The 25,302-nt window shown below is 37.3% G+C and overlaps 2 protein-coding genes across 2 annotated transcripts; one reads left to right on the top strand and one right to left on the bottom strand.

Annotated features, from left to right (window-relative positions):
- Positions 1–6,305: 6,305 nt before the first annotated feature.
- Positions 6,306–7,213, top strand: LOC127080153 (uncharacterized). The gene is made up of 2 exons (XM_051020484.1): positions 6,306–6,442; positions 6,682–7,213. The coding sequence occupies exons 1-2, from the start codon at positions 6,306–6,308 to the stop codon at positions 7,211–7,213; spliced, it is 669 nt and encodes a 222-aa protein (XP_050876441.1).
- A 1,790-nt stretch (positions 7,214–9,003) lies between these two features.
- LOC127080152 (putative F-box/LRR-repeat protein 23) lies at positions 9,004–9,979 on the bottom strand. The gene is made up of 2 exons (XM_051020483.1): positions 9,630–9,979; positions 9,004–9,508 (listed from the first exon to the last, which is right to left on the bottom strand). The coding sequence occupies exons 1-2, from the start codon at positions 9,977–9,979 to the stop codon at positions 9,004–9,006; spliced, it is 855 nt and encodes a 284-aa protein (XP_050876440.1).
- Between the last annotated feature and the right edge of the window lie 15,323 nt (positions 9,980–25,302).

Below are 25,302 nucleotides of genomic sequence, written 5' to 3'. Positions count from 1 at the left end.
AGCACAAAAATATATCACAAGCACAAAATAATGGCTCAAGTGAGCAAAGTGAAAATGACCGAAACATAAACAAAATGCATGAATGTAAATGACAATGAATGATAAAGTTCAAGAATTTAAATTGCATTAAAGTAAATGATATTAAAATAAAGTCAATTAAAAGATGTTAGTCAATGTTAGTGAAAGAAAATTGTTTAAGTCATTTTAGGAGAACACTCAACCATCCCCTCATAAGCATGAAGACATGAACCTAGACATCATTCATGAGAAGGGATTCAACTTGGATAAAATCAACAAGCATGCCACTAGTTCTCACAAATGTAAAAGAGGCAAAATCTTCACACAATACCATGAGGGATGGGAGACTTACAATCTCACTTACAAAAATGTTATGGCTTTTGGGATAAATTTACCGCTATGTTAAGTAATCGTAATTGGACTTATGTAGAAGTCACAACTATATGAGGTCGGGAAATACTAATATTGGTGTAAATGCATGCTAGAGACAAGGTATGGAGACCAAGCTCCTAAAGCATACCACACACAAAAATAAGAGGGGATGAACTTATCTCAATCAAGCTCGTGTTGATTCATCTGACATAAGGTCATTGATGAATCAACTAGCATTTTGATCTATGAGAAATCATTGGCCACGAATGGATTGAGAAAGAAATTAGATGAAGATGAGAAGATGAGGTGAAAGAGATCCCAAATTGATCAAGGGATGAATCTCACTTGATTAATATCATTCATTCATCTTAAGGGATGAAGTTCAAACTTCATTAACCCCCTAAATCCAAAATATTAAAGAAATTAAAACAACTTAAATCAATTTTTAAAATGAAGAAAAATACACTTTAAAAGGGGAAAAACCTAAAATCCTTTCAAATCACCAAAGAAATGGCCAAGGGATTTATCATAGGTCAAATAAGGTCAAAGGACCATTGACTAATTTTTTTGGCGTTTTTTGAAAGTCAAAAGTATTTAAAATCAATTAAAAACAAGTCAAAAATCACAAAATTCACTAAAAATATCAAACTGAATCCAAAAATTAATTTTAATTCAGAAATGGGAAGAGGAAGTTATTTGTGAAATTTTGGTGGTGGTCCCATATTTTTTGGATTAAAATTGAAATTATAGTGAATTTTAAAAGAAAATAGTATTTAAAAATTAATATAGAAAATAAAAAAAATAGAAAAAACAAAGGTCATAAGATCTCCCTCATTAATTGAGGTGGCGGATCTAATGGTCATACGCATACCATCTATGGTAAGCCTTAGTCAACGTGTGTGCATGCTTGATAATTAGAAACAAGGGACCAGATTAGAACATGGCCAATGGATCAGATGGTCTGGATTGCGACAGCACACCACCAGAGCCCTAGCTCCGGTCATCTTCTCTGGCCACTTCACCAGACTGGTCAAGATCAAAAGTTCACCAAAATTAATGGATCATACACTATTTTAAAGAGAAAATCACGAGAATTCCAAATATGACCTCCAAATTTTCCAACTCTCAATCTATAATGAGAAATGTGGAGTTGAAAATTGAGGTATGAAAAATTAATTTCTTCGATTCAACCTCAAAGCAACTCAGTATTAATGCTTATATTTGTAAGGCTTTAGTAAACCAAAAATCAAGCCAAAATCTCAAGGAATGAGTGAGAATCGAAGAAGAGAAGTTTGTGAAAATCCACCTTTGGGTTGTTGTTTTGAAGCTCGATCTTGATGCAATTCCACTTGGTCTTGCTTCCTCTTACTTGCAGGAGATGATTAGGATCAAAATGGATGTGAATCCTTAGAGTTTTAGTTCACAAACAGAAGTTGAACTAGAAGCTCGATTTCATTAAAATCTTCAAGGTATCCTATACAATGTGGCTATCAGATTGCTGGGCAGAGATTGGGCAAGGGTTTCTTTTTTTTTAATTTGAGGCAATGCATCTCATTATATAGGCCATGGAATTGATCTTTGCACCATTTTAAGTTTTGGCCGAAAATAGTAATTCAATGTGCATGGGTGCATGGGCATGTGTTTAGGCCCAAATGATCATTGCAATCAGTCCAAATTCGTTCATAAATGATGTTGAGATCATAACATGAAGCCATGCAAAGGTGTGTGATAATTGAGTACAAAAGTTTCCAAATTGGGCCATGCAAAAAAATCATGCGCAAGTCCCTCAATTTTGATCCAAATTGAATGATCTTAGACTCTTTGGAAAGCTACCATCATGGGGAACAACTTTAATGTTGGGACTTTTTCCATTTGAATCTTGGAACATGATGAATTCTGGCATTGAAGTTGGAGGAATCAAACATACTTGAAAATTTTCTAAGTTAAAAGTCAAATGACCCATTTTTCCACCTTTAATAACTTTTGCTATGAGCTTCAAATGACTTCGGTTCCTTCTTCAAAGTTGTACATATTTCAATTGTATTCAATTTGTTCATAAATGTGACACCATTTGGATTTTCATGATGGAGTTATGGATTTTAGAAGTTGAGGAAAATTGCTTGTTCAATGATAAGGACCCAAATGGGCCTATAATGTTTCCTCATGGCACATGCCCTTGCAAGTGGAATTTGACCTTTCTCAAAGAATAAAAGTTGAAGAAGATATCTTGAATTTAATCATGAAACTTGGATAATCTTCATAGCATAAAAATTGAGGAAGTTATGGTTCTTGTAAGTTGACCTTCTATCTAGGGCACAAACAAAATGACCTATAATCTTCCACCATAAATGACTTTCCAAGAAGAATTAGCTCTTGATGACAACATGAAAGTTGTTTGGAATGTCATAAAGAGTAACTTTTTTCTTGGAATCATTTTCATATGATAAAAGTTGTAGGAGATAGGGTCTAGGGAACCCTAGATTTAACTAGTCGACTTTTCTGGTCAACCTCCTTGAACCAACTTGCAAACTTGAAGTTCTTTTACTCTTTGGGGCTCATGGAGGATAATATATTCTTATTATGAATTAAGATGAAGTATCCTTTGATATCTTTTACCAAATGTTGAATAAACTTGCTGAGGAAGGCACACAAGATAACCAGATGAATTAGGGCTTCCTTGACAAACAAGCTTCAAACTCTTGATGAATTCTTGATCAAAATGACAAATAAAGAACATGGGGATTCATATATGATTCTTAGAACCAATGTGGACCTTTTATTGCTTGATCCCTTTCATTGAGGGTCTTAAAACCTAGTTGTGATCTTGATGAGGCACAAGTGGATACATACACTACCTGCAAAAGAAACAAAGCTACACTAGATATATTTTTGGATTTTTGGTTAGTAAAATAAAGAAAATAAAGTATGATACAATCACAAATTATTGGTGATCTCTCCCAATAAAAACCCAATGAATGATAAGTGAGGAGGATACCAAGGTGTGATCCCAATGCTAATGCCAAGTTATGAGATGGCATGAGGGATCTTAGGGGTCAAAATTGGGGTCTTATAGATTTTGGAGAAAATGAAGCAGAATTTGGAAAGGAAATTGATACCATAATACGATATAAAGAGAAGAAAGAACTTGCTTCATTAAGATGAAAAGAATGAAGTACAAGTTACTTATAGAACAAGAAAGGATACATGCTAAGAGTATGAGTTATCCAATATTGAATCACAACCACTAACTAAATCTAACAAACTTAACTAACTACTCTAAGTTAGTTATGCTTAATTCATCACATTTTGAGATTGCTTGCTTGCACTTCAAGTCACCATCATTTTCTTCATCTTGTAACAGGTTGTATGTACAAAATCATTTCTAAGATTTTATCAACTAGATTTAAAAGGGCCATGGGAAACTTGATTTCTATTTGTCAACCAACTTTCATTCCACATAGACAGATATTGGATGGGGTTCTAGTTATCAATGAAGTTTTGGATTTTGAAAAATGGAATAAGAGAGAGTTCCTGTGGGTCAAGGTAGATTTCTCCATAACCTATAAATTCATCTCTAAGGACTACATAAGGGACATCATGCAAATGATGAAGTTTGACAGCAGATGGCTCAAGTGGATGGATGCACTGGTCTTTTGAAGTTATATGTTAGTCCTTGTTAATGGAATTCCTACCTAAGATTTCCATGTTATATGGTCCTGCTTCATAGGGATCCCTTGTCACTGTGTTTGTTCTTACTTGTTACATAAGGTTTATCAAGATTGATTAAGAATTCCACTCACTTGAGGAAATTTTAGGGATTCCAATTATATGAAGAAATGTACTTTTAACTACTTCAATTTGATGATTATAGCATCCTGATTAGTGATGGTTCTTGGAACAATTTATGAACCATCAAATCTATGTCAAGAGGCTTTAAGATGGCACCGGGTCTGTGTGTGAATCTACGTCAAGAGGCTTACTTTCCTAAGGGCACTGATATGTTTAAGGTAAAATGGTAGATTCTTCATGTTTAGATGTTGGCAAAAATGACTCTATTTGGTGGAAGGATGTGGTAGGACTAGGTATAGAGGAATGGGAAGCTCTTAATTGGCTTGCTAACTCAATTTAATGAAAGCTAGGGAAGGGAAGCTCCATTAGTTTTTGGAAGCACAAGTTGTTGGAACCAGAGCTTCTATTTTAATAGTTCCATGATTTATTTCTTCATATTAATCTGTCAAATGCCAAAGTGTGGGATACATATTTTTGGAGGGAGGATTTGTGGGTTTGGAACATTAAGGTGAAAGAGTTGGATCTATTAGAAAATGTTGTTATAGAATTTAATAAGAATATTGTAGGAAATTCAACCTTATCCAAAAATTGAGGATCGAGGTTATTTGTTGGAAGCATTGTATGGGTTTTTAGTTAAAAACAGTTATGTTACATTGATAGATTTGAACCATGAAGAAGCATGCTTGGAGGAAGGAGTTTTGTAGTCTTTGGACATACTGTGGAAAACAAAATTATCAAGCAAAGTGAAAATATTTGGATGGAGGATGCTGCTTAACAAACTAGAAACTAAAACATAATTGTCCAGGCTATGGATCATCAATAACATTCACAATATGGTATGTCCTCTATGCTTTAAAGCTAAAGAAGATGAAGTACACTTATTTTTTAATTACCAAGTTAGTTCTCTAGTCTGAAAGCAAGTTTGTTTTTGGTTAAGAATTAATTAGCTAGTACAAATAAGGACCTTTGTCGAACACTTGGAGCAATTTGGGGATAACTGTCTGAAGTGTGTCAAAGGGAAGTTGTTTTGTTACTTTTGGGTGTTAGTTTGCTGGTCTATTTGGTTGAGTAGGAATACTGTTTTGTTTAAACGGGGTTGTAGATGATAGAAGTATTTCATATTCAGTATTAGTAGTATTATTAGTTTTGTTAAGCTTAGCCTAGCTAGTGTAGGTTAGCACTTTTCCTACGTGGCATTATTATTTTGTATATATAAACTAGTGTAATTGTCAACAACGGCAGTGTACTAAGTGTGTGGATTATGTATAATGTGTGTGTAACCATTTGTTGTAACCGTTTGTAAGAGTAATACAAGTTTTTTATTTCAATTCTCTTTCTTCTGTCTCTTATTCCATATTCATCTTCTTCACCTTGTGCACCAACAATTGATATCAGACCCTGGTTCAGATCCACTGGGAAACACATGGAAACACGAGTGAACGGTAAGGTGTTGTGTGATTGATTTCGTTTTTTCAATTTGTGTTGAATTTCTGATTGGAATCGTAACAGAATCACATTTCTTAATTCTTTGGGATTGGGAAACACTAGTATTTTGTGAGATTTGAGTGATTTTCACAAGGTTAAAGATGAACGGAAACGGTAATATGAGTAATAAGCCTCCGGTGTTCGATGGCAAGAACTAGAATCGATGGATGATTCTGATGTGTGTGTTGTTTGGCGCTCAAGATGTTCTTGATCTCGTCAATGAAGGTTACGTTCCGGTTTCACTTCCAAAAAATGCAACAGATGCGCAAAGGAATGCTAAGCGTGATTTGAGGAAGAAGGATCAAAATGCGTTGTTATACATCCATTAATGTGTGGACGTGAACGTGTTTGAGAGAATCGCTTATTCGACGACGACGAAGGTTGCGTGAGACACACCGGTAAGATGCTACGGAGGTGATGCATTAGTGAAGAAGGTAAAGCTTCAGTCTCTATGTAAGAAGTATGAGAATCTCAGTATGAAGAGCAATGAGAAGGTACCTATCTGATTCTCCAAAGTTATTCTGATCACAAATGAGATGAAGTCGTGAGGAGAAATTATCTCTAATGAAAAAATCATTGAGAATGTACTTAGATCTCTTACTCCTCAGTTTTATTATATTGTTGTAGCAATTGAACATTATATGGATCTTAGCACCATGAGAATTGAAGAGCTACAAAGCAGTCTAAAGGCACAAGAGTTGCCTCTGACTGAGAGAAACTCTGAAATGAAGGTAGAACAGCAGGCTCTGAAAGCAGCTTCTGGTAAGAAATATCAGAAGTAGTCTTTGTTAGAAGCCAGGAAGAGATCTGATGGTGTTCAGAAGTCAGAAACTTCAACTTCTGAAAGGAAGAAGAGTGCTTAGAAAAGGAAAGAGAATTATGACAAGAGGAAAGTTCAGTGCTACTGTTGTAAGAAGTTTGGCCACTTCGCTGCTGATTGTTGGTCAAACAAGGAAAGGAAGTCAGAAGAAGCAAACATAGCCATAGGAGATTCTTATGATGGCGCGTATTTGGTAGACTAGAAGATGATTCTGAAGGTGACTCTGAAGGCGAGTCTGACTCTAAAGGTGAATCTGATTCTGAAGGTGAATATGATTTTGATCCAGATTCTAATGGTAATTCAGACTCTGGGAATATTCCAGACTTTGAAGGCGGTCATACCTCTAAAGGTGGTACTTATGGGGTTTCATCATCTGATATTGTTCCAGCGTCCGAAGAAGATTTTGAACAAGTTCAGAGGCCACAAAGAATTAAACAAATACCAAGGAGATTTGAAGAGATTTCTGACTCTGAAGGAGAATATACTTTTGAAGGGGACTCTACCTCTAAAGATAAGTCAGGGTCTGATGGTGATTTTGAGTCTGAAGATGCGTCAGAGTCTGATAGTAACACTAAAGTTGAAGAAAACTCAGAAGGTGAATCTGATGATGATTCAGATTCTGGTGGTAATCCAACCTCTAATAATGGTCATGCCTATGAAGTTGGACCTTTTGAAGGTGTTCCATCTACTGAAACCAGATCACAGAGGATTTGTCAGATACCACAGTGATTTGCAGAGTTTGACATGTTGCAAGATACTGAGATAGACTCTGAAGGAGAAGTCATTCAGTGTGCCATGTTAGTAGACTCTGAACCAGTTAGTACTGAAGAAGCCCTCAAGAAGAAAGTGTGGATGAAGGCAATAGAAGAAGAACTTGAGATTCTGATATATTTGAGTTGTTGAATTGTAAGGTTGCAGTCACACATTTAGAAAAAAATCACAAATTGGATTCTGATCCTAAGGGTGATCATGTAAATGCTATAATTTTTAAACAATTGGTTGGCTCATTGAGGTATTTGTGTAATATCATGCATGCTATTTGTTTTGCAGTTGGAATGGTTAGTAGGTTCATGAGTAAACCGAAGTGGTCTCATTACCAAGCTATTGTCAGGATTCTGAGGTATATTAAGGGAACTCAGAAGTATCGAGTTTTGTTTCCTTCTGAAGAAAAGACTAATTCAGAGATGATGTGTTACTCATACTCTGATTGGTGTGGAGACATGGTTGACAAAAGAAGTACTTCTGGATATTTGTTTGAGTATCTGGGAGGTCTTATTTCTTGGTGTTCCAAGAAGTGACCAATTGTTGCTTTGTCAACCTGTGAAGTTGAATATATTGCAAGTGTTGTGGATGCATGTCAAGTTGTTTGGCTTCTGAATTTACTGCAGGATTTGAAGATCAAGGTAAACAAGCCTATGAAGCTAATGATTGATAACAAATCTGCAATCAATCTTGCTAAGAATCCAGTGTTGCATGGGAGAAGCAAGCATATTAAGACTAAGTATCACTTTTTGAGAAATCAGTTTCAGAATGGAATGCTAGAAGTTATACATTGTTGCACTCAGAAGCAGCTGACAGATGTTCGGACGAAAGCGATCAAGTCAGGTCAATTTCCCCACTTGAATGACGAAATTGGTGTTGTTAGTTTTGATTAGATGAATATTAATCGATGGATGATGTTAGAGGTAATTCATATTCAGTAGTAATAGTAGTATTAATTTTGTTAAGCTTAACCTAGCTACTAAAGGTTAGCATTTTACCTACATGACATTATTGTTTTGTATATATAAACTAGTGTAGTTGTCAACAGCAGCAGTATACTGATTGTATGCATTATGTACCGTGGATGTGCATAACCATAACCATTTGTAAGAGTGGATGTGCATTGTGTAGTTTTTATCAACAGCAGTGTACTGAGTGTGTGCATTGTGTAACGTAGAAGACATAATGAAGTTGTTTAAGTTTAGGACCGGGGAATTGTATGTGCATTGTGTAATGTAGAAGACATAATGAAGTTGTTTAAGTTTAGGACCGGGGAATTGTATGTTTCATTTTCCAAAGGTCGTAATGAGATCTTCTGGACAGACTGGTGTAACTTTCCAAGTCGTCTGCTTTTCTAGACTCGTTTTAGTGGCATTTTGCCCCCATGTCTCTCTCTTTGTATTTGTTGGGTTGGAGTGCACTTGTACTCCCTTAAAATCATTGTTTTGCTTATTAAAAAAAATATTTTTAACACAACGAGAACTTCATTATGTACATGTGTAATATTGGAACGTTAAGAATTCTATCAAATCTAGCTCAAAAATAAACAGGTTTATTTCCACTTTCAAATGTTAAATATGTTAAGCAACTTCCGTTACAAACATAGACTTCCCAAACAATAATCAGGATCACAATTTCATAACAATTCATAAACAAAAACATAGATAATCATTCTAATTTATAGAGCAAAGTCATCAAAATCACATTTTAATTCATTCGATTTTCAACATCCATAAGATCTCCTAATTTAAAATCAATCACAAGGATCGTAATATAGTCCTTAACAAAGATTCTTGATAAGGAAGATGACCTTCTTCGTTAAATGGAGTCCACTGCCGCACATTCTTTATCTGGTCACGGCACCTTTTCCACAAACTTCCACTCAAATGAAGATTACTACATTCTGCAATGTTAAGAGACTCAAGAAGAGGACATCCATCAAGAATTGCAATCAACCCTACATCACGGATTAGATTTCCTCTGATATTAAGATGACGCAGACCAGACATAGTTTCAGCAATGGCAAATGCCTCAGCATTATCATCATCATAGTATCCAAAGTATTCAATCCCCCTTGTCACAAATTTGAGAGATTTCAAAAGAGGGCAAGATCGACCAAGAACTTCAAGAGATTCCTTCACTAGGTTGCAAAATGAAATATCTACTTCCTCTAACTGTGCAAGTTTTCTTACAGCAGCGCTGAAACCTTTATCAGTAACTAGCTGGCAATCTAAAAGTCGCAGGCGGCGTAGGTTTCCGGCACTAAAAAATTTGAATAAAAAACCATTAAAAAACACAAATCTAGAATATTAGTATTCAGCTAACAAGATCTTAAAAAATAATAGTTTATTGAAAAAAAAAGTAAATTAATATAAATAGTTACTTCTCAGATATGCATTCAAGGAGTTCGTCAGTGCAAAAATACTCAATATCAACATCTTCAAGATGACCACAACTTCTTTCAACAGCATAATGGCATATCTTGACCAGATCATTATGAAAAAGTAGTCCACAGGTGAAACTGGTCATATTAATGGTTCGCCACAAAGAAGGATCCTTACAAATGTTCCACCATAGAGGACATACTCCACATACACTTTTCACAATGTCAATGGTATCAAGCCTCTGTAAGATGTTTGTTATGATTTTTCTCGGTAGTTCAAGCCAATTTGGAAAAGGTTTGGCGTCATCTTCTTTTTCCATGGAATGAATAGAACAAGAGGCTATCTTCATATAAGCGAAGCGAAAGGATGGTTTAAAAAGAATCCGAAGTATAACCTTTTATAGACAATGAAAGTGAAACCTAAACGTTTTACTAATTTGTATTGGAGTAGTTTCCAATAGACTTTGGAAAATGATTAATTGATAATTGTCATAGGAGGGCACCCAAACGTTTGGATAACAAAATTATGTTGTTTAATACTAGTACTCTCTTTGTTTCCTTTTTAATTGTCTATTTTTGATTTTTTGTGCATATAAAAAAATTAATAATTTTTACTCCCCATGTGATAAAAATGTTATATTTGAATTATATCTCATTTTTATTATTAGATGGGTTAATTTTAATAACAGTACTTACTAAAATACCCTTATTAATTATAGTTAACAAAGTATTGAAAAAAAATATTGATAAGTAGGGGTATAATAGTCAAAAAAATAATAAATGTTGCTTTGCTATTTGTTAGCTCAAATTTTCGACGCCCACTTCAAATTACCAAAATTGGAAAGCATGTACAGCTGGCTTCGACTAAGAGGTTATTCGAACAGCTGAAGGTAGACTGACTTAGCTGATTAAATAAAGATCAAGCTTATAGCTGAAATTTCGGAGCGGTTTCTTAAGGAACGGTTAAAAAACGGTTTCGATCAAAGATTTGAAATTTAAATAAAGGAGGGAAAAGTATCTTCGTTAGAAACCGCAAGGATACACGTGGAAGCAGAATGAGCAAACATACGCATGCAGGACGCCACGTGTATCGACGTGATTGAAGAACCCTCTGAGTTGTTATTTCGATCCAGTATAAATACCGGGTCTTAGAGTTAGAAAAGTGTGTGAAATTGTATACAAAAACCTAAGTATTCGTGTGAAGAAGAACTGTAAAACGCAGAATGTACGTTGTCTACACCATTGTTTAATCATTTCAAAGCATCACAAAGTTATCTTTACTTTCTCTTCAGAAATATCTTTCCTTGCTCTTTACTCTCAAACACTTTATTTCTTACTTCGTCATTTACAAGTTTAAAGATCTTTAGTTCCTTTCGTTACTTTGAACTTTTACCTTACATTCATAAAGATTCCAGCACTTACCAACCTTTTTGATTGCTTTCAATCCTTCTGCAATTCTCGTCGTTTACTTCTTCTTTAATAGTTCTAAATACTGATTTAAAATTGTTCTTTTGTTCAAGTCACTCTTTTGTCTTTAGTTTTTATTTAACGCTTCGATTTGACGTTTAGTTCGATCATTTATCAACGTTACGCTTACGAGAAATTTAGCACATGTCTTAGGATCAATCTGATCGATCCTGTAAGTGACCAAATTTAGAAATTTGGAAGATCAGTGGTTGTTTACCATTTTTCAAGGTAAATAAATTGGCACGCCCAGTGGGACTAGTGCTAACGTTCTGTTTGATTGCTAAGTTTTGTTTGAGAAAAGAATTGTTGTATGCTTTTAAGAAGTGGTAAAATAACCATAAACGGTGAACGACGAATAGGGAGAGAACCACAGACGGGGATGGTGAATATGAATCCACCAGAAACTCAGAATTCTCAAAACCCATAAACTAGCAGCATAGTGCCTTCTGTAAGAACAAAAATTGTTCTACAACAGATTCCTTGATTTTGATGATAACAAAGGATGAAACCAAAAATGGCACCCTAACGAAAAGTTTCTAAGTGTGCAGGATTCTAAAGAAAGAAGGAAGAATTCATCAGATACACAATCATATCAGATACAAATTTTCAGAAGACCAGAAGCATCTGAAGTAGAAACACGTTCAAGATAATCTAACTCTGAGCAAAACAGCAAAGTATCAGAAGCATCTGGACAAGTAGTAAGCTCTAGAAGTTCTGACTCTGAACAAAGGTTTGTCTAACTTCAGAAGCTCTTGGCACTATCTGAAGAATCCATCAGAACTCAAAAGAGATCAACATCAGAAGCAAGACTCCAAGATTCTCAGATACACGAAGACTCTGATTATGGATTTGCTAATTATGAAAGAGTAACGTTAAAGTCAAGTAAAGATTTGCAAATGGATTTCCTAAAACAGAAAGAGACGTTAATCTCCAATTTCAATGAAGAAGATACTTTATGTGGTAAGTAGTCACTTCAAGGAGAGAAAGTTATCCTGCAGAAGCTATTTAAGTGATGGCGTAAATTCATTTTATTACTCATCAGTTTCAACAGATCCTACTCTTCTATATATAAAGAACTGCAAATCAACATTCAATACACTACTACAACATACAAGAAAATTATACTGAAACATCAACGTTCAAGAAAACTCGCTTACTCTCTAAATCTTCACGAAGTTGTTGCTTATAACGTGAATCACTTTGTTCTTACTATTGTAATATTTTCTTTCTTAGAAGCACTTTAGATTACATAAATCTTTCATTTATTGTTTGTTTATTTCCTCAAGTGACTCTGTGTAGTCTGTATACTTGAGAGGACTAAGAGATCTTTCTCTTAGACGTTGTTTGTAATCAATCTTTCAAGATTAGTGGATTAAGTCCTTGTTGAAGGCGAAATCACCTCGGCCGGGTGGACTGGAGTAGCTTTGTGTTATAAGCGAACCAGTATAAAATCCTTGTGTGATTTTCATTTTGAAAAAGCGCTTATTTTTCCAAACAATTCAAACCCCCCTTTCTTGTTTTTCTCACCTTCAATTGGTATCAGAGCTCCGGCTCTGTTATTGATTTTCTAATCAAACACTTAACAGTGTAGAGAGATCCAGTACGAGAAAAACTATGGCCCACTCAAATGAAAGAGATAGTTACAATGCCAAGCCTCCTGTCTTTGATGGAGAGAAGTTTGACTACTAGAAAGATAGAATCGAAAGTTTCTTTCTGGGTTATGATGCTGACCTCTGGGACATTGTCACAGATGGATACACACCTCCAGTCTCAGGAAATGGAGCTGAAGTTCCCAGAAATAAGATGTCAGAAGATCAGAAACGTGTCTTCAAAAATCACCACAAGGCCAGAACCATACTTCTCAATGCCATATCGTACAACGAATATGAAAAGATCACCAACAGAGAAACAGCCAAAGATATACTTGACTCTCTGAAGATGACACATGAAGGAAACTCCCAAGTCAAAGAGACAAAGGCTCTGGCGCTTATCCAGAAATATGAAGCCTTCAAGATGGAAGATGACGAAGCTATAGAGGCAATGTTTTCTAGATTCCAAACTCTTATTGCAGGTCTCAAAGTTCTAGACAAAGGGTATACAACTGCAGACCACGTCAAGAAGATAGTCAGAAGTCTGCCAAAGAAATGGAGACCTATGGTTACTGCTCTGAAGCTGTCAAAGGATCTGAATAATATCAGCCTTGAAGAACTTGTCAGTTCTCTCAGAAGCCATGAGATAGAACTAGAGGAAGATGAGCCTCAGAAAAGGATCAAGTCTGTAGCATTAAAGTCCAGACCTGAAAGACGCAAACTTGACAGAACCAAAGCTCTCCAGGCAGAAACTGAAGATGCTGACGACTCTGAACCAGAAGACTCTGATGATGAAGAAGAATTGTCCCTACTAACCAGAAGAGTTAAGCAACTCTGGAAAAAGAGGAACAACAACTTCAGAAGACCAAGACCCAGAGGGGATCGATCAGAATCAACTTCAAAAGGTAAAACTAACAAAGATATTACCTGTTATGAATGTAAAGAAACAGGTCATTACAGGAATGAATGTCCCAAGCTAAAGAAAGACAACTCTAGAAAAGAAAGCTTCAAGAAAAATACCTTCAGGACAAAGAAAGGACTGATGGCTACCTGGGATGATAGTGAATCTGGATCATCAGAATCTGACTCTGATGAATAGGCCAACGTGGCACTTATGGCTACCACATCCGGAAGTAGCTCAGATGAAGAATCTGAAGAGGTATTTTCTGAACTTTCTCGATCTGATCTAGAATCTTGTTTGTCAGAAACACTTAGCTCATATCAGAAATTAAAACAAAAATTTAAAAACATTAAAGGCTGTCTTAAAGCAAAATTTGAAGAATGTAGTGAACTTGAGATGACAATTCTAGCACAAGAAGATACAATCAGATCTTTAACATTAGAAAGAGATGGAGCAAAGAAAAAAAGCTTAGAATTATAAGAAGCGTTGTCTCAAGCACCACAAACTTCAAATAAAATAATTTATAAATATGAAGAAGCCTTTCAAGAATTTCTGAAGAATGGGATAGATATGAGTATTATGGCATCCATGATTTATGGAGTAAGTCAGAACAATAAAAAGGGAATTGGGTATGATCCTAAGGAAGATAAAACTTCTACCAGTGACCAACTTAAATCTCCTTTTTCATATCATTACACACACACACAAGAACAAAAATTTAAAAATGCTAGAAAACCCAAAGTTATAAGAAACTCTGGGAAAACTAATCTGAAAGGACCCAAGAGATTCTGGGTACCGAAAGATAAGATTATCTATGTTGCAGATATCCTATGCAGCAAAGTTCAGACACCAGTCATGGTACCTGGACTCTGGATGCTCGCGACACATGACGGGAAGAAAGTCTATGTTCCAAAGTCTGGAACTTAAAGACGCTGGATTTGTAGGCTTCGGAGGAGATCAGAAAGGAAGGATCAGAGGCTCCGGAACTATTGGTAATGGTACTCTTCCCTCTATATCTGATGTCCTTTATGTAGAAGGATTAATGCATAACCTGTTATCCATAAGTCAATTAAGTGATAACGGTTATGATGTAATCTTTAATCAAAAAACATGTAAAGCCATTAATCAGAACGATGGCTCTGTCCTTTTCACTGGCAAGAGGAAAAACAACATTTATAAAATTAATCTTTCTGATTTAAAAGAACAAAATGTTAAATGTCTGATGTCAGTTCACGAAGAGCAATGGGTATGGCATAGACGCTTGGGCCACATTAGCATGAGGAAACTTACTCAGCTAAATAAACTCGAGTTAGTCAGAGGCCTACCTAAACTGAAGTTTTCTTCAGATGCTCTGTGTGAGGCATGTCAGAAAGGAAAATTTTCAAAAACATCTTTTAAAAAGAAAAATGTTGTTTCTACCTCTAAGCCTCTGGAACTTCTTCACATTGACTTATTTGGTCCTGTGAAAACAACATCAGTCAATGGAAAGAAGTATGGACTAGTCATTGTTGATGATTACAGCCGCTGGACATGGGTGAAATTCCTAAAGCACAAGAGTGAGTCTCACTCTGTATTCACCAGTTTCTGTTCCAAAGTGCAAAAAGAACTTGACTCTAAAATTATTAGAGTCAGAAGTGATCATGGTGGGGAATTTGAAAACAAAGATTTTGAGGAATTATTTGACTCTAATGGAATATCCCATGATTTCTCCTGCCCTAGAACTCCACAACAAAATGGAGTTGTAGAGAGGAAGAATAGGACACTCCAAGAGATGGCCAGAACCAGGATCAATGAAACTAATGTGGCAAAGCACTTTTGGGCAGAAGCTGTAAATACAGCGTGTTACATTCAGAATAGAATCTCTATAAGACCTATTCTGGAAAAGACTCCCTATGAACTGTGTAAAGGAAGAAAACCAAACATTTCATATTTTCATCCTTTTGGATGTTCATGCTTTATCTTAAACACTAAAGAACATCTGAACAAGTTTGATTCCAAAGCACAGAAAGGTATTATGTTAGGATACTCAGAACGCTCTAAAGGCTACAGAGTATACAACACAGAAACCAAAATTGTGGAAGAATCTATTCATGTCAGATTTGATGATAAGCTTGACCCTGAAAAGTCAAAGCTAGTTCAAAGTTTTGCAGATTTAGAAATCACTCTTGCAGGATCTGATAAAACTCCAGAAGCAACTGTCACTCAGAACTCTGAAGAAATTAAATCCCCAGAAATCCCAAAGAAAGTTAAGAGTCGTATCAATGTATCTGAAGATTTGATTCTGGGAAACAAGGACGAACCTGTTAGAACCAGATCTACCTTCAGGACTTCTGAAGATACTCCTCTGGGACTAGTCTCTCTGATTGAGCCTACGTCTTGTGATGAAGCACTTCAAGATAACGACTGGGTATCAGCCATGCAAGAAGAATTAGATCAATTCTCAAAGAATGATGTCTGGGATCTTGTTCCAAAGCCCAGAGGCACTCACGTCATTGGAACCAGATGGGTTTTCAGAAACAAGCTGAACGAGAAAGGAGAAGTCGTCAGAAACAAAGCTCGACTGGTAGCTCAAGGTTATAGTCAACAAGAAGGTATTGATTATAATGAAACCTTTGCTTCAGTCGCAAGGTTAGAATATATTCGTCTTCTTGTATCTTTTGCTATTAACCATTCCATTAAATTATATCAAATGGATGTCAAGAGTGCATTCCTTAATGGTTATATTTCAGAAGAAGTGTATGTCAATCAACCTCCAGGTTTTGAAAATTCAAACTTTCCAGAACATGTTTTTAAACTTAAAAAATCTTTATATGGACTTAAATAAGCTCCCAGAGCTTGGTATGAACGTTTAAGCAATTTTCTTCTGGAACAAAATTTTATCAGAGGGAAAGTTGATTCTACACTCTTCTGTAAAAACCTTAATAATGATCTCATGATATGTCAGATTTACGTTGATGATATTATTTTTGGTTCTGCTAATATCTCTGTTTGCCAAGAATTTTCTAAGTTAATGCAGGCAGAATTTGAAATGAGTTTAATGCAAGAACTAAAGTTCTTTCTGGGAATTCAAATTAATCAAACTCCAGAAGTCACGTACGTTCATCAAAGCAAGTACATTAAAGACGTTCTGAAGAAGTTTGACATGATTGACTGCAACTCTGCAAAAACTCCAATGCATCCAACATGCATTCTTGAAAAGGAAGAGGTAAGCACAAAGGTTTGTCAGAAGCTCTATCGAGGTATGATAGGCTCTCTTCTCTATCTGACTGTTACTCGTCCTGATATTCTCTTTAGCGTCTGTCTCTGTGCCAGATTCCAATCAGATCCTAGAGAATCTCATTTAACAGCAGTTAAGAGAATTCTTAAGTATCTGAAAGGAACTCCTAACCTGGGCCTGATGTATGAGAAAACATCAGAGTATAGACTCTCGGGTTACTGTGATGCAGATTATGCAGGAGATAGAATAGAACGAAAAAGCACTTCTGGAAATTGCCAGCTTCTGGGAAACAATCTAATCTCCTGGGCTAGCAAAAGACAGTCAACAATCGCTCTATCAACTGCAGAAGCAGAATACATCTCAGCATCACTGTGCACAACTCAGATGCTCTGGATGAAGCATCAGCTAGAAGATCTGCAAATCTTTGAGAGTAACATTCCTATCTTTTGTGATAATACTGCTGCTATTTGTTTAAGTAAGAATCCCATTCTACATTCCAGAGCCAAACACATTGAAATAAAACATCATTTTATCAGAGACTATGTTCAGAAAGGGATAGTAACATTGAAGTTCATTGATACAGAACATCAATGGGCAGATATCTTTACTAAGCCTCTAGCTGAAGATAGATTTCTTTTCATCTTAGAAAATCTGAACATTAAAAATTGCCCTGAATGAAGTGTGGCTCTGAAAATGTAAAATGAGACTCTGATATAAAAACAAATGTACTTCTGCCTCTGACTCTGATACTTCTACCAGTTAAGAAGATATCTGAGTTAGAAATCTCCAGGAATCAACCTTTTGGTATTCCTGAAAGATCAGATACATCAACACGTGGAGCACTAAGCGTCTAACCCTAGAACTTCTAGACAGCTGTCAAAAGAAATTCAAAGGACAGACGTTTGAAATCTCCTTGAGCAGTGTGCGTACTGTTGGGATTAGACATTCATTAATTAGCTGTAATCATTTTTCCCCCAAGCGTGCAATCTTGAGCTTTGTACTAACGCAATTTGATGTGTCGTTTTGCATGTGTTTCACTTAGAGTATATAAACACTTTTCTCACATTTCACACACTTATCACTCTCACTCACTCTCAAACCCTAAACCTCTCTGAAGCATTCTCTGCAAACTCCTCATCTTCATCAATCTTCATCTTCTTCTTCACCATGGACGCTCAACAACAAGAAGTGTTTAACTTTTCTCAACAAATGGAATCAAGCTCTACTGCTCAAACTTCCAGCATTCCAACTCCAACGGTTACAGGCGTCACCATCACCCCTGTTTACAAAGAACCCCATGTTCTTGACCGTGAACGCCATATTAACCTATCAACCCCTTTTGAAGGACTGGACGTGTTGTGTGAAACGCTAGTAGATTTCGACAACTTGAAGAGAAATGGCGTTGATCTTACTGAAGCTGAAGGAAAGACTTCAGGAAAGACTTGCTAGAGAAGCTGAAGCCAGGAGGCTAGAAGAAGAGAGACTAGCTAGAGAAGCAGAAGAGGAAGCAAGAAGACTGGAAGAAGAAAGAGCAAGGGAAGCTGAAATCCTAAGGATAAAGGAACCTGAAGCTAAGGCTCTGGCGGATGCTGAAGCACAAGCTGCTGCTGAAGCTGAAGCGCAGGCTGCTGCTGAAGCACAGCAGGCTCTGACTCTGGGGGAGTCTTCTTCTGTGATCCCTATGGTTCTTCAGACTCTGAAAGAACTTAAGCAAGATCAGAATGAACTCCGGGCCAGAATGGACAAGCAAGATACTGTCAACGACAACATCCAGAACATGCTTGCTATGTTGCTTCAGAGAATGCCTCCGCCTCCGAACCCCTAGGCACTTAGGATTCTTTCTTTTGCTTTCCTGTTGTTTTGTTTGCTCTCTCTGATTCTGATGTTTTTCTGTTGCTTTGCCTTTTTTCTATGAATACAATGTTTTTCTCTTCAATTCTTTATTTTTGCTTATGTCTTTTTGATTCTGACAAAAAGGGGGAGAAGTCATTAATAGCTCTGATGAAAATATTGTCTAAATACCTTAAGCATTCTGCAACATATTTTTCTTAAAAATAATTTTATCTAACCTGGACTTAAGAAATTGCAGAAGGTATCAAGAAACCTCTTTTCTTAGAAGCTCTGGTAAGAACTTCTGAACTCCCTAGCACTATCTCAGGGGGAGCTTCTGTCTATCTGATCTGATATTTTATATGTTTCATCTGCTAATTAAGATTGTTTTGTCATCATCAAAAAGGGGGAGATTGTAAGAACAAAAATTGTTCTACAACAGATTCCTTGATTTTGATGATAACAAAGGATGAAACCAAAAATGACACCCTAACGAAAAGTTTCTAAGTGTGCAGGATTTTAAAGAAAGAAGGAAGAATTCATCAGATACACAATCATATCAGATACAAATTTTCAGAAGACCAGAAGCATCTGAAGTAGAAACACGTTCAAGATAATCTAACTCTGAGCAAAACAGCAAAGTATCAGAAGCATCTGGACAAGTAGTAAGCTCTAGAAGTTCTGACTTTGAACAAAGGTTTGTCTAACTTCAGAAGCTCTTGGCACTATCTGAAGAATCCATCAGAACTCAAAAGAGATCAACATCAGAAGCAAGACTCCAAGATTCTCAGATACACGAAGACTCTGATTATGGATTTGCTAATTATGAAAGAGTAACGTTAAAGTCAAGTAAAGATTTGCAAATGGATTTCCTAAAACAGAAAGAGACGTTAATCTCCAATTTCAATGAAGAAGATACTTTATGTGGTAAGTAGTCACTTCAAGGAGAGAAAGTTATCCTGCAGAAGCTATTTAAGTGATGGCGTAAATTCATTTTATTACTCATCAGTTTCAACGGATCCTACTCTTCTATATATAAAGAACTGCAAATCAACATTCAGTACACTACTACAACATACAAGAAAATTATACTGAAACATCAACGTTCAAGAAAACTCTCTTACTCTCTAAATCTTCACGAAGCTGTTGCTTATAACGTGAATCACTTTGTTCTTACTATTGTAATATTTGCTTTCTTAGAAGCACTTTAGATTACATAAATCTTTCATTTACTGTTTATTTATTTCCTCAAGTGACTCTGTGTAGTCTGTATACTTGAGAGGACTAAGAGATCTTTCTCTTAGACGTTGTTTGTAATCAATCTTTCAAGATTAGTGGATTAAGTCCTTGTTGAAGGCGAAATCACCTCGGCCGGGTGGACTGGAGTAACTTTGTGTTATAAGCGAACCAGTATAAAATCCTTGTGTGATTTTCATTTTGAAAAAGCGCTTATTTTTCCAAACAATTCAAACCCCCCTTTCTTGTTTTTCTCACCTTCACCTTCTTCTTCTTCGGTGAGGGCAAATACGGGCACGACACATGCGTTCGAAATAGTTTTGTCTATGGTGAGTTCGATGCCTACGCATTCGATCTCCCACTCTAAACCAATTCTGACTTATGTTGGACCTAGGGGACCTCCCCACACTCCTTCACTGATTAGGGACATCCCAAATAGGTCGTTGATACCCCTGGTTTTTCAATACCATTTGGCGGTCGAGAGCAGCCGTATGGAATGCCAACTTCAATGATGGCCAATCTACAGAATATGGGTTCTACTTTTTCAGAACCAACGACTAACATAAATTCACCAGTACAAGGGTCTGGGATAAATGTGGGTCGAATCAATCAAGCGTTAGATTTAAGACACCCAGTACAACTACCCACTCTTACCAATAATTCTGCGGCGGCATGGAGGCAACAGATGGACGAAAGCAATCATGAAATGGTCCAGATGTTGACTCAAACTTTGGCCACTATGTTAAATCCGTTGATTTAGAATATAACACAATCGAATCAAAAGATGACAATACAAGTGGCTCGAATGTCTGAGTTTCTTGGTATACCTCAGCATCAGCGTCCCCCGCCCAGGGATTGGGTAAGAGAAAATCAAGAACCCACGCTTGAGGAGGACCTCACCATTAACCAGGTCCTACAAAATCAAGGGGGAATAATAATACCTCCTAGGATCGAACCACATGTGCATAGGGAACCAAGGGTGTTAATGGTAAATAGGAATCAAAATGTCGATGATATCATACGGGAAGTTTGACATGATGATGTGGCAGCAGATAATAATCTAGCAGCCATAGTCGAGAGAATTATGGTTCGAAACAGGGTAAATTTTGGTCTCAGAAGACCCAATTATACACGCCTTTGGCAGAATATGTCTTACAAACAGATGCGCCCCTGAGGACCAAAATCCCCAAATTCACTAAGTTTGCTGGGGATACTACTGAGTCTACAGTCGAACACGTAGCGAGATATCTAATTGAAACTGGAGAGATGTCAAATAACGAGAATCTTCGGATGAAATTTTTCCTAGTTCTCTTACCAAGAATGCTTTTACATGGTTCACAACTTTGCCACAGAATTCGATCCATTCATGGAACCAACTCGAAAGAATGTTCCATGAACAATTCTACATGGGGAAAACAAAGATAAGTCTGAAAGAATTGGCTAGTGCCAGACGAAAATTCACGGAGCCAATTGACGACTACCTGAATAGATTTTGAATATTCAAAGCCAGGTGTTTTACGTAAGTTCCAGAGCATGAGTTGGTCGAAATGGCCGCTGGGGGCCTTGATTACTCGATTAGAAAGAAGTTGGATACTCAATACCTAAGGAATATGGCCCAGTTGGCTGACAGAGTTCGACAGGTAGAACGTTTAAAAGAAGAAAAGGCTAGAACAAACAAAGGTAAAAGGGTAGCCTATGTCGATTTTAGGAAAGATCATGAAGATTCAGGCCTTGAAGTTCCAGACTTCGACGATACTGAGATCGATTTTGCTGAGTTGACACAGGGGCCACCATATGCATGCAAAGTTTTGGCCCCTTCGAACGGGAGAAAACCTGTCGAACCTGAAAAGAATGACAGGTTTCCTAAGAAAACATATACTTTCGACGTTACAAAATGTGATGAAATCTTCGACTTACTGGTCAAAGATGGTCAAATGATAGTACCCTAGGGTGCTAAAGTACCTCCTTTAGAACAAAGAAAGAAACGAGGGTTTTGTAAATACCATAGTTTTTTGGGTCATAAAACGTCTCAATGTTTTCTTTTTAGAGATCTGGTGCAGAATGCAATCCAGGAGGGAAGACTCAAGTTCAGTGACAAGCCACGGAGCCAGATGAAAATCGACTTCGATCCTCTACAAATTGCTGAAGCTCATTATACTAAGCCAGAGGAGGTGAATTTCATTGAAACTGCTGATGATTTCTGTATGCCTGAAGTTACTGAAGACTTCATCCATGAGCCTGTCGTGGTTAAAATACATGAGCACTTCGAGCAGGCACCTCGTGATGGTTTGGCCTTAAGGGGTACAAAGGACATCGAGAAGGAAAATATTGAAGCCTCAGATATCGAGGATGCTAGAGAGTCAAAGTTAGTAATGATCACTAAAGAGACTACTGATAGTTTCGTTCAACTGGACAAGGCTACTGATGGCCTTCAAAAACAATTCCAAAAGTTGGCTATTACTGAGGATATCCACATGGAAGTTAGTATGATGGAGGTATCTCGAGAAGTTTCAATGGAAGTCGATGATGAAGACAAGCAAGAGGAATACAATAAGGTCACCTTTCCTCAGGAAGAAGAAACAATGTCAGATTTCCTTCGAAGGTGCCAAAAGAAGAAATCGGAGGTGATGTTATGCCCCAGGTGCAGTGCTGTCTTCGACAAAAGGCAACTCAGAATCTGGAGGGGGTTAGGAGAGTGCACCACCAAAATGGCCATAAAGCCATCCATAATAATCAAGCGGGTAAGCCAGAAAGGTTCTTCGACCCCAGAAGGTATCCTGATCCTAGGCGCCCTATGGTGAAGATGAATGAAACCAAACAAGCTGGGCGAAACTTCCAACCCATGACCTTTAAGCCAAGCATCGAAGGGTCAGAGGGGAAGTGGGTCAAGCAGGCTAAGGGGAGAAAACATGGCCATGGCAAGTGGCAGAAGTTCGAGGTTGAAAGAGGTTCATCGATGGCCTATCGCCAGGAATTTCGATCCGACAAAAGGACTGCACATGTGTCCGAAAACTATAAAGGAAAGAATCCCATGACGAGGTCCCGGTGGAAAAGAGAGTAGAGAAGGCGAAAAGCCAAAAGAGAAGTTGGCGAAATGGACCAGGCTGAATCAAGTACCAACGTGATGGTAAAGAAAAAGGATAGCCCTAACCTCACCAAAAGAGGTTCCAAGATTTCAAATAAGACGAAAGACCCAGTGACACCATGAAGAGCCATTTGAAACCTCTTTTCATCACCGGAAAAGTCGAAAATATCCTAGTTAACAAAATATTGGTAGATTGTGGGGAGAATGTGAATCTGATGCCCCATCGCATGTTGACGAAAATTGGCAAATATGACACTGACGCCAAACCTCATAATATGGTGTTGACCAATTGTGAATGCAGAGTAGGCTCCACCCTGGGGGCTATCCAAGTTGAATTGACTGTAGGGACGGTTACTAGGTCCACAATGTTCATGATTATGGAAACAAATGCAAACTACAACATGTTGTTGGGAAGAGAGTGGATCCATGGAGTCGGAGCAGTCTCGTCTTCAATGCACCAGAGGATTATAATTTGGCATCCAGATGGCATTGTTGAAAATATAGAGGCGGATTAAGGATATTTCAAAACACCTATTAATCATGTCGACGGGCGTCAACTCGACAAGCACTTAGCTACTATAGCCCCTTGTGATTCGGCTAAGTTTTTGTTCACCCTTGATGACAACGCCTACTGTTCCTTATCGCTCCACCCCCACTATGGTTTCCGGTGGGACAAAGAGGTAGTGGGCGAAGACAACTTCAGATATTTAGGAGTACCCGGAATTGACCCCACATGATGGGGAAGTGAATTCAGTGATGATGATTGAGTTCGCAACGTTAAAGAGGATTTCGGCCTACATAGCCGAAAACAAGCAGCGATTGGCCTTAGAGGCCGAAATAAAAAACATGGTTGTCAAAGCCAGTGAAGTTTCTCCACCAGAAGGTCCTGGAAAAGATTTTGACCCAAGACCACCTGACGAAGGTCAAGAAGAGCGAGACTAGAGGCTTGACGCGATCTACGATGACGAGCCTCTGGGTTTCGAGAAGGACCTGCTAGCTGTAACACCCTTCTACCCAAACGACATATTTAAATTATTTATCAGAGTACCACATGTAGAAGAGTTTACATTTCATAACACATAACAATTATCATATCACAATATAAAATTTATTTTTCATTTTAATAAAACTTCGCAGCGGACAACAACACAAATATAATTTTTCATCATATAATAATTCATAGTAATGTTTCAACATTTATCTCAACAAAAGGTCTCAGCATGTTAACCATCATGAACAACGGAAATAATAACATAATATCTATCGAATCCCATAACCCCGGTGTCACATGACCAGAGCATTTGACTCGACTCTGTAGAATAACTCTACACTTATTCTTCAACCTCGACACCAGCTACTCCTCTCTATCTGCACATTGTTCATCATGGATGAACATAAACACATGCAGAAGGGGTGAGAATTACATTATTAAACAATAATATAACGACATAATATAATATAATTATATTGCACACATGTCAACACAGTTCATCATAATCATCATTATAATCAACAAACTCATGAACATCAACAAAACAACACATCAATTGCAATGCACACACCCATGCATGACTCAACACGACTCGGTATACCCATTTTGTGACCAACTACAGGATCACCACTCCCAGATTCATCACCATAGAATCCGAGTTCCCCGCAAGGAACCAAGCCTCTCAACAAGCCCGGAGTCAACAACATCATTGGAACTCAGTCCGTTCATCACTAGGCATCGGCCTTTCATGAATGCATGCACATCAAACATGCATAATAATCATCATAGCAACAACAACATCATATAGTCATGTTATCATCATCATTAATAACATGATATACAACTCAACAAAACAACAACAACATTTCATCGATTTCACATCATTACATAACACATTTAGTATTAAACATGTACATTCAATATGTAATCATCATAAACACCTCATACACCATCATATAATCACTATTAATGGTTATAACACAATTACAGCGACCTACTAAGAGTCTCGCACCTCAACGTACTCCAAACTCATTAACATCAGATTCTGGATTTATCAGTTCGCGCCGCCAACATAGGTTCGCGTCGCGAATAATCAATTTCGCTTCAGTTCGCGCCGCGAACGAAGGATCGCGTCGCGAACAGTAAATTACAGAACTCCTCTGAATCCTGCTCAGTTCGCGCCGCGAGCTGAGCTTCGCGCCGCGAACGCGCGCGAACAGAACTCCCCTGCTACGAAAACCAGCGCAGCTTTGCCTCTTTGCTCGCTATAACTCACACCACACGGCTAACAATCCAAATCAACATTCAACAGTTATATATACACAACATACTTCGATTACAATACATATAACGTCAC

Source organism: Lathyrus oleraceus, chromosome 5 (assembly GCF_024323335.1).
Source record: "Lathyrus oleraceus cultivar Zhongwan6 chromosome 5, CAAS_Psat_ZW6_1.0, whole genome shotgun sequence".
Lineage (NCBI taxonomy): Eukaryota > Viridiplantae > Streptophyta > Magnoliopsida > Fabales > Fabaceae > Lathyrus > Lathyrus oleraceus.
This window is presented reverse-complemented; position numbering and strand designations above follow the sequence as displayed.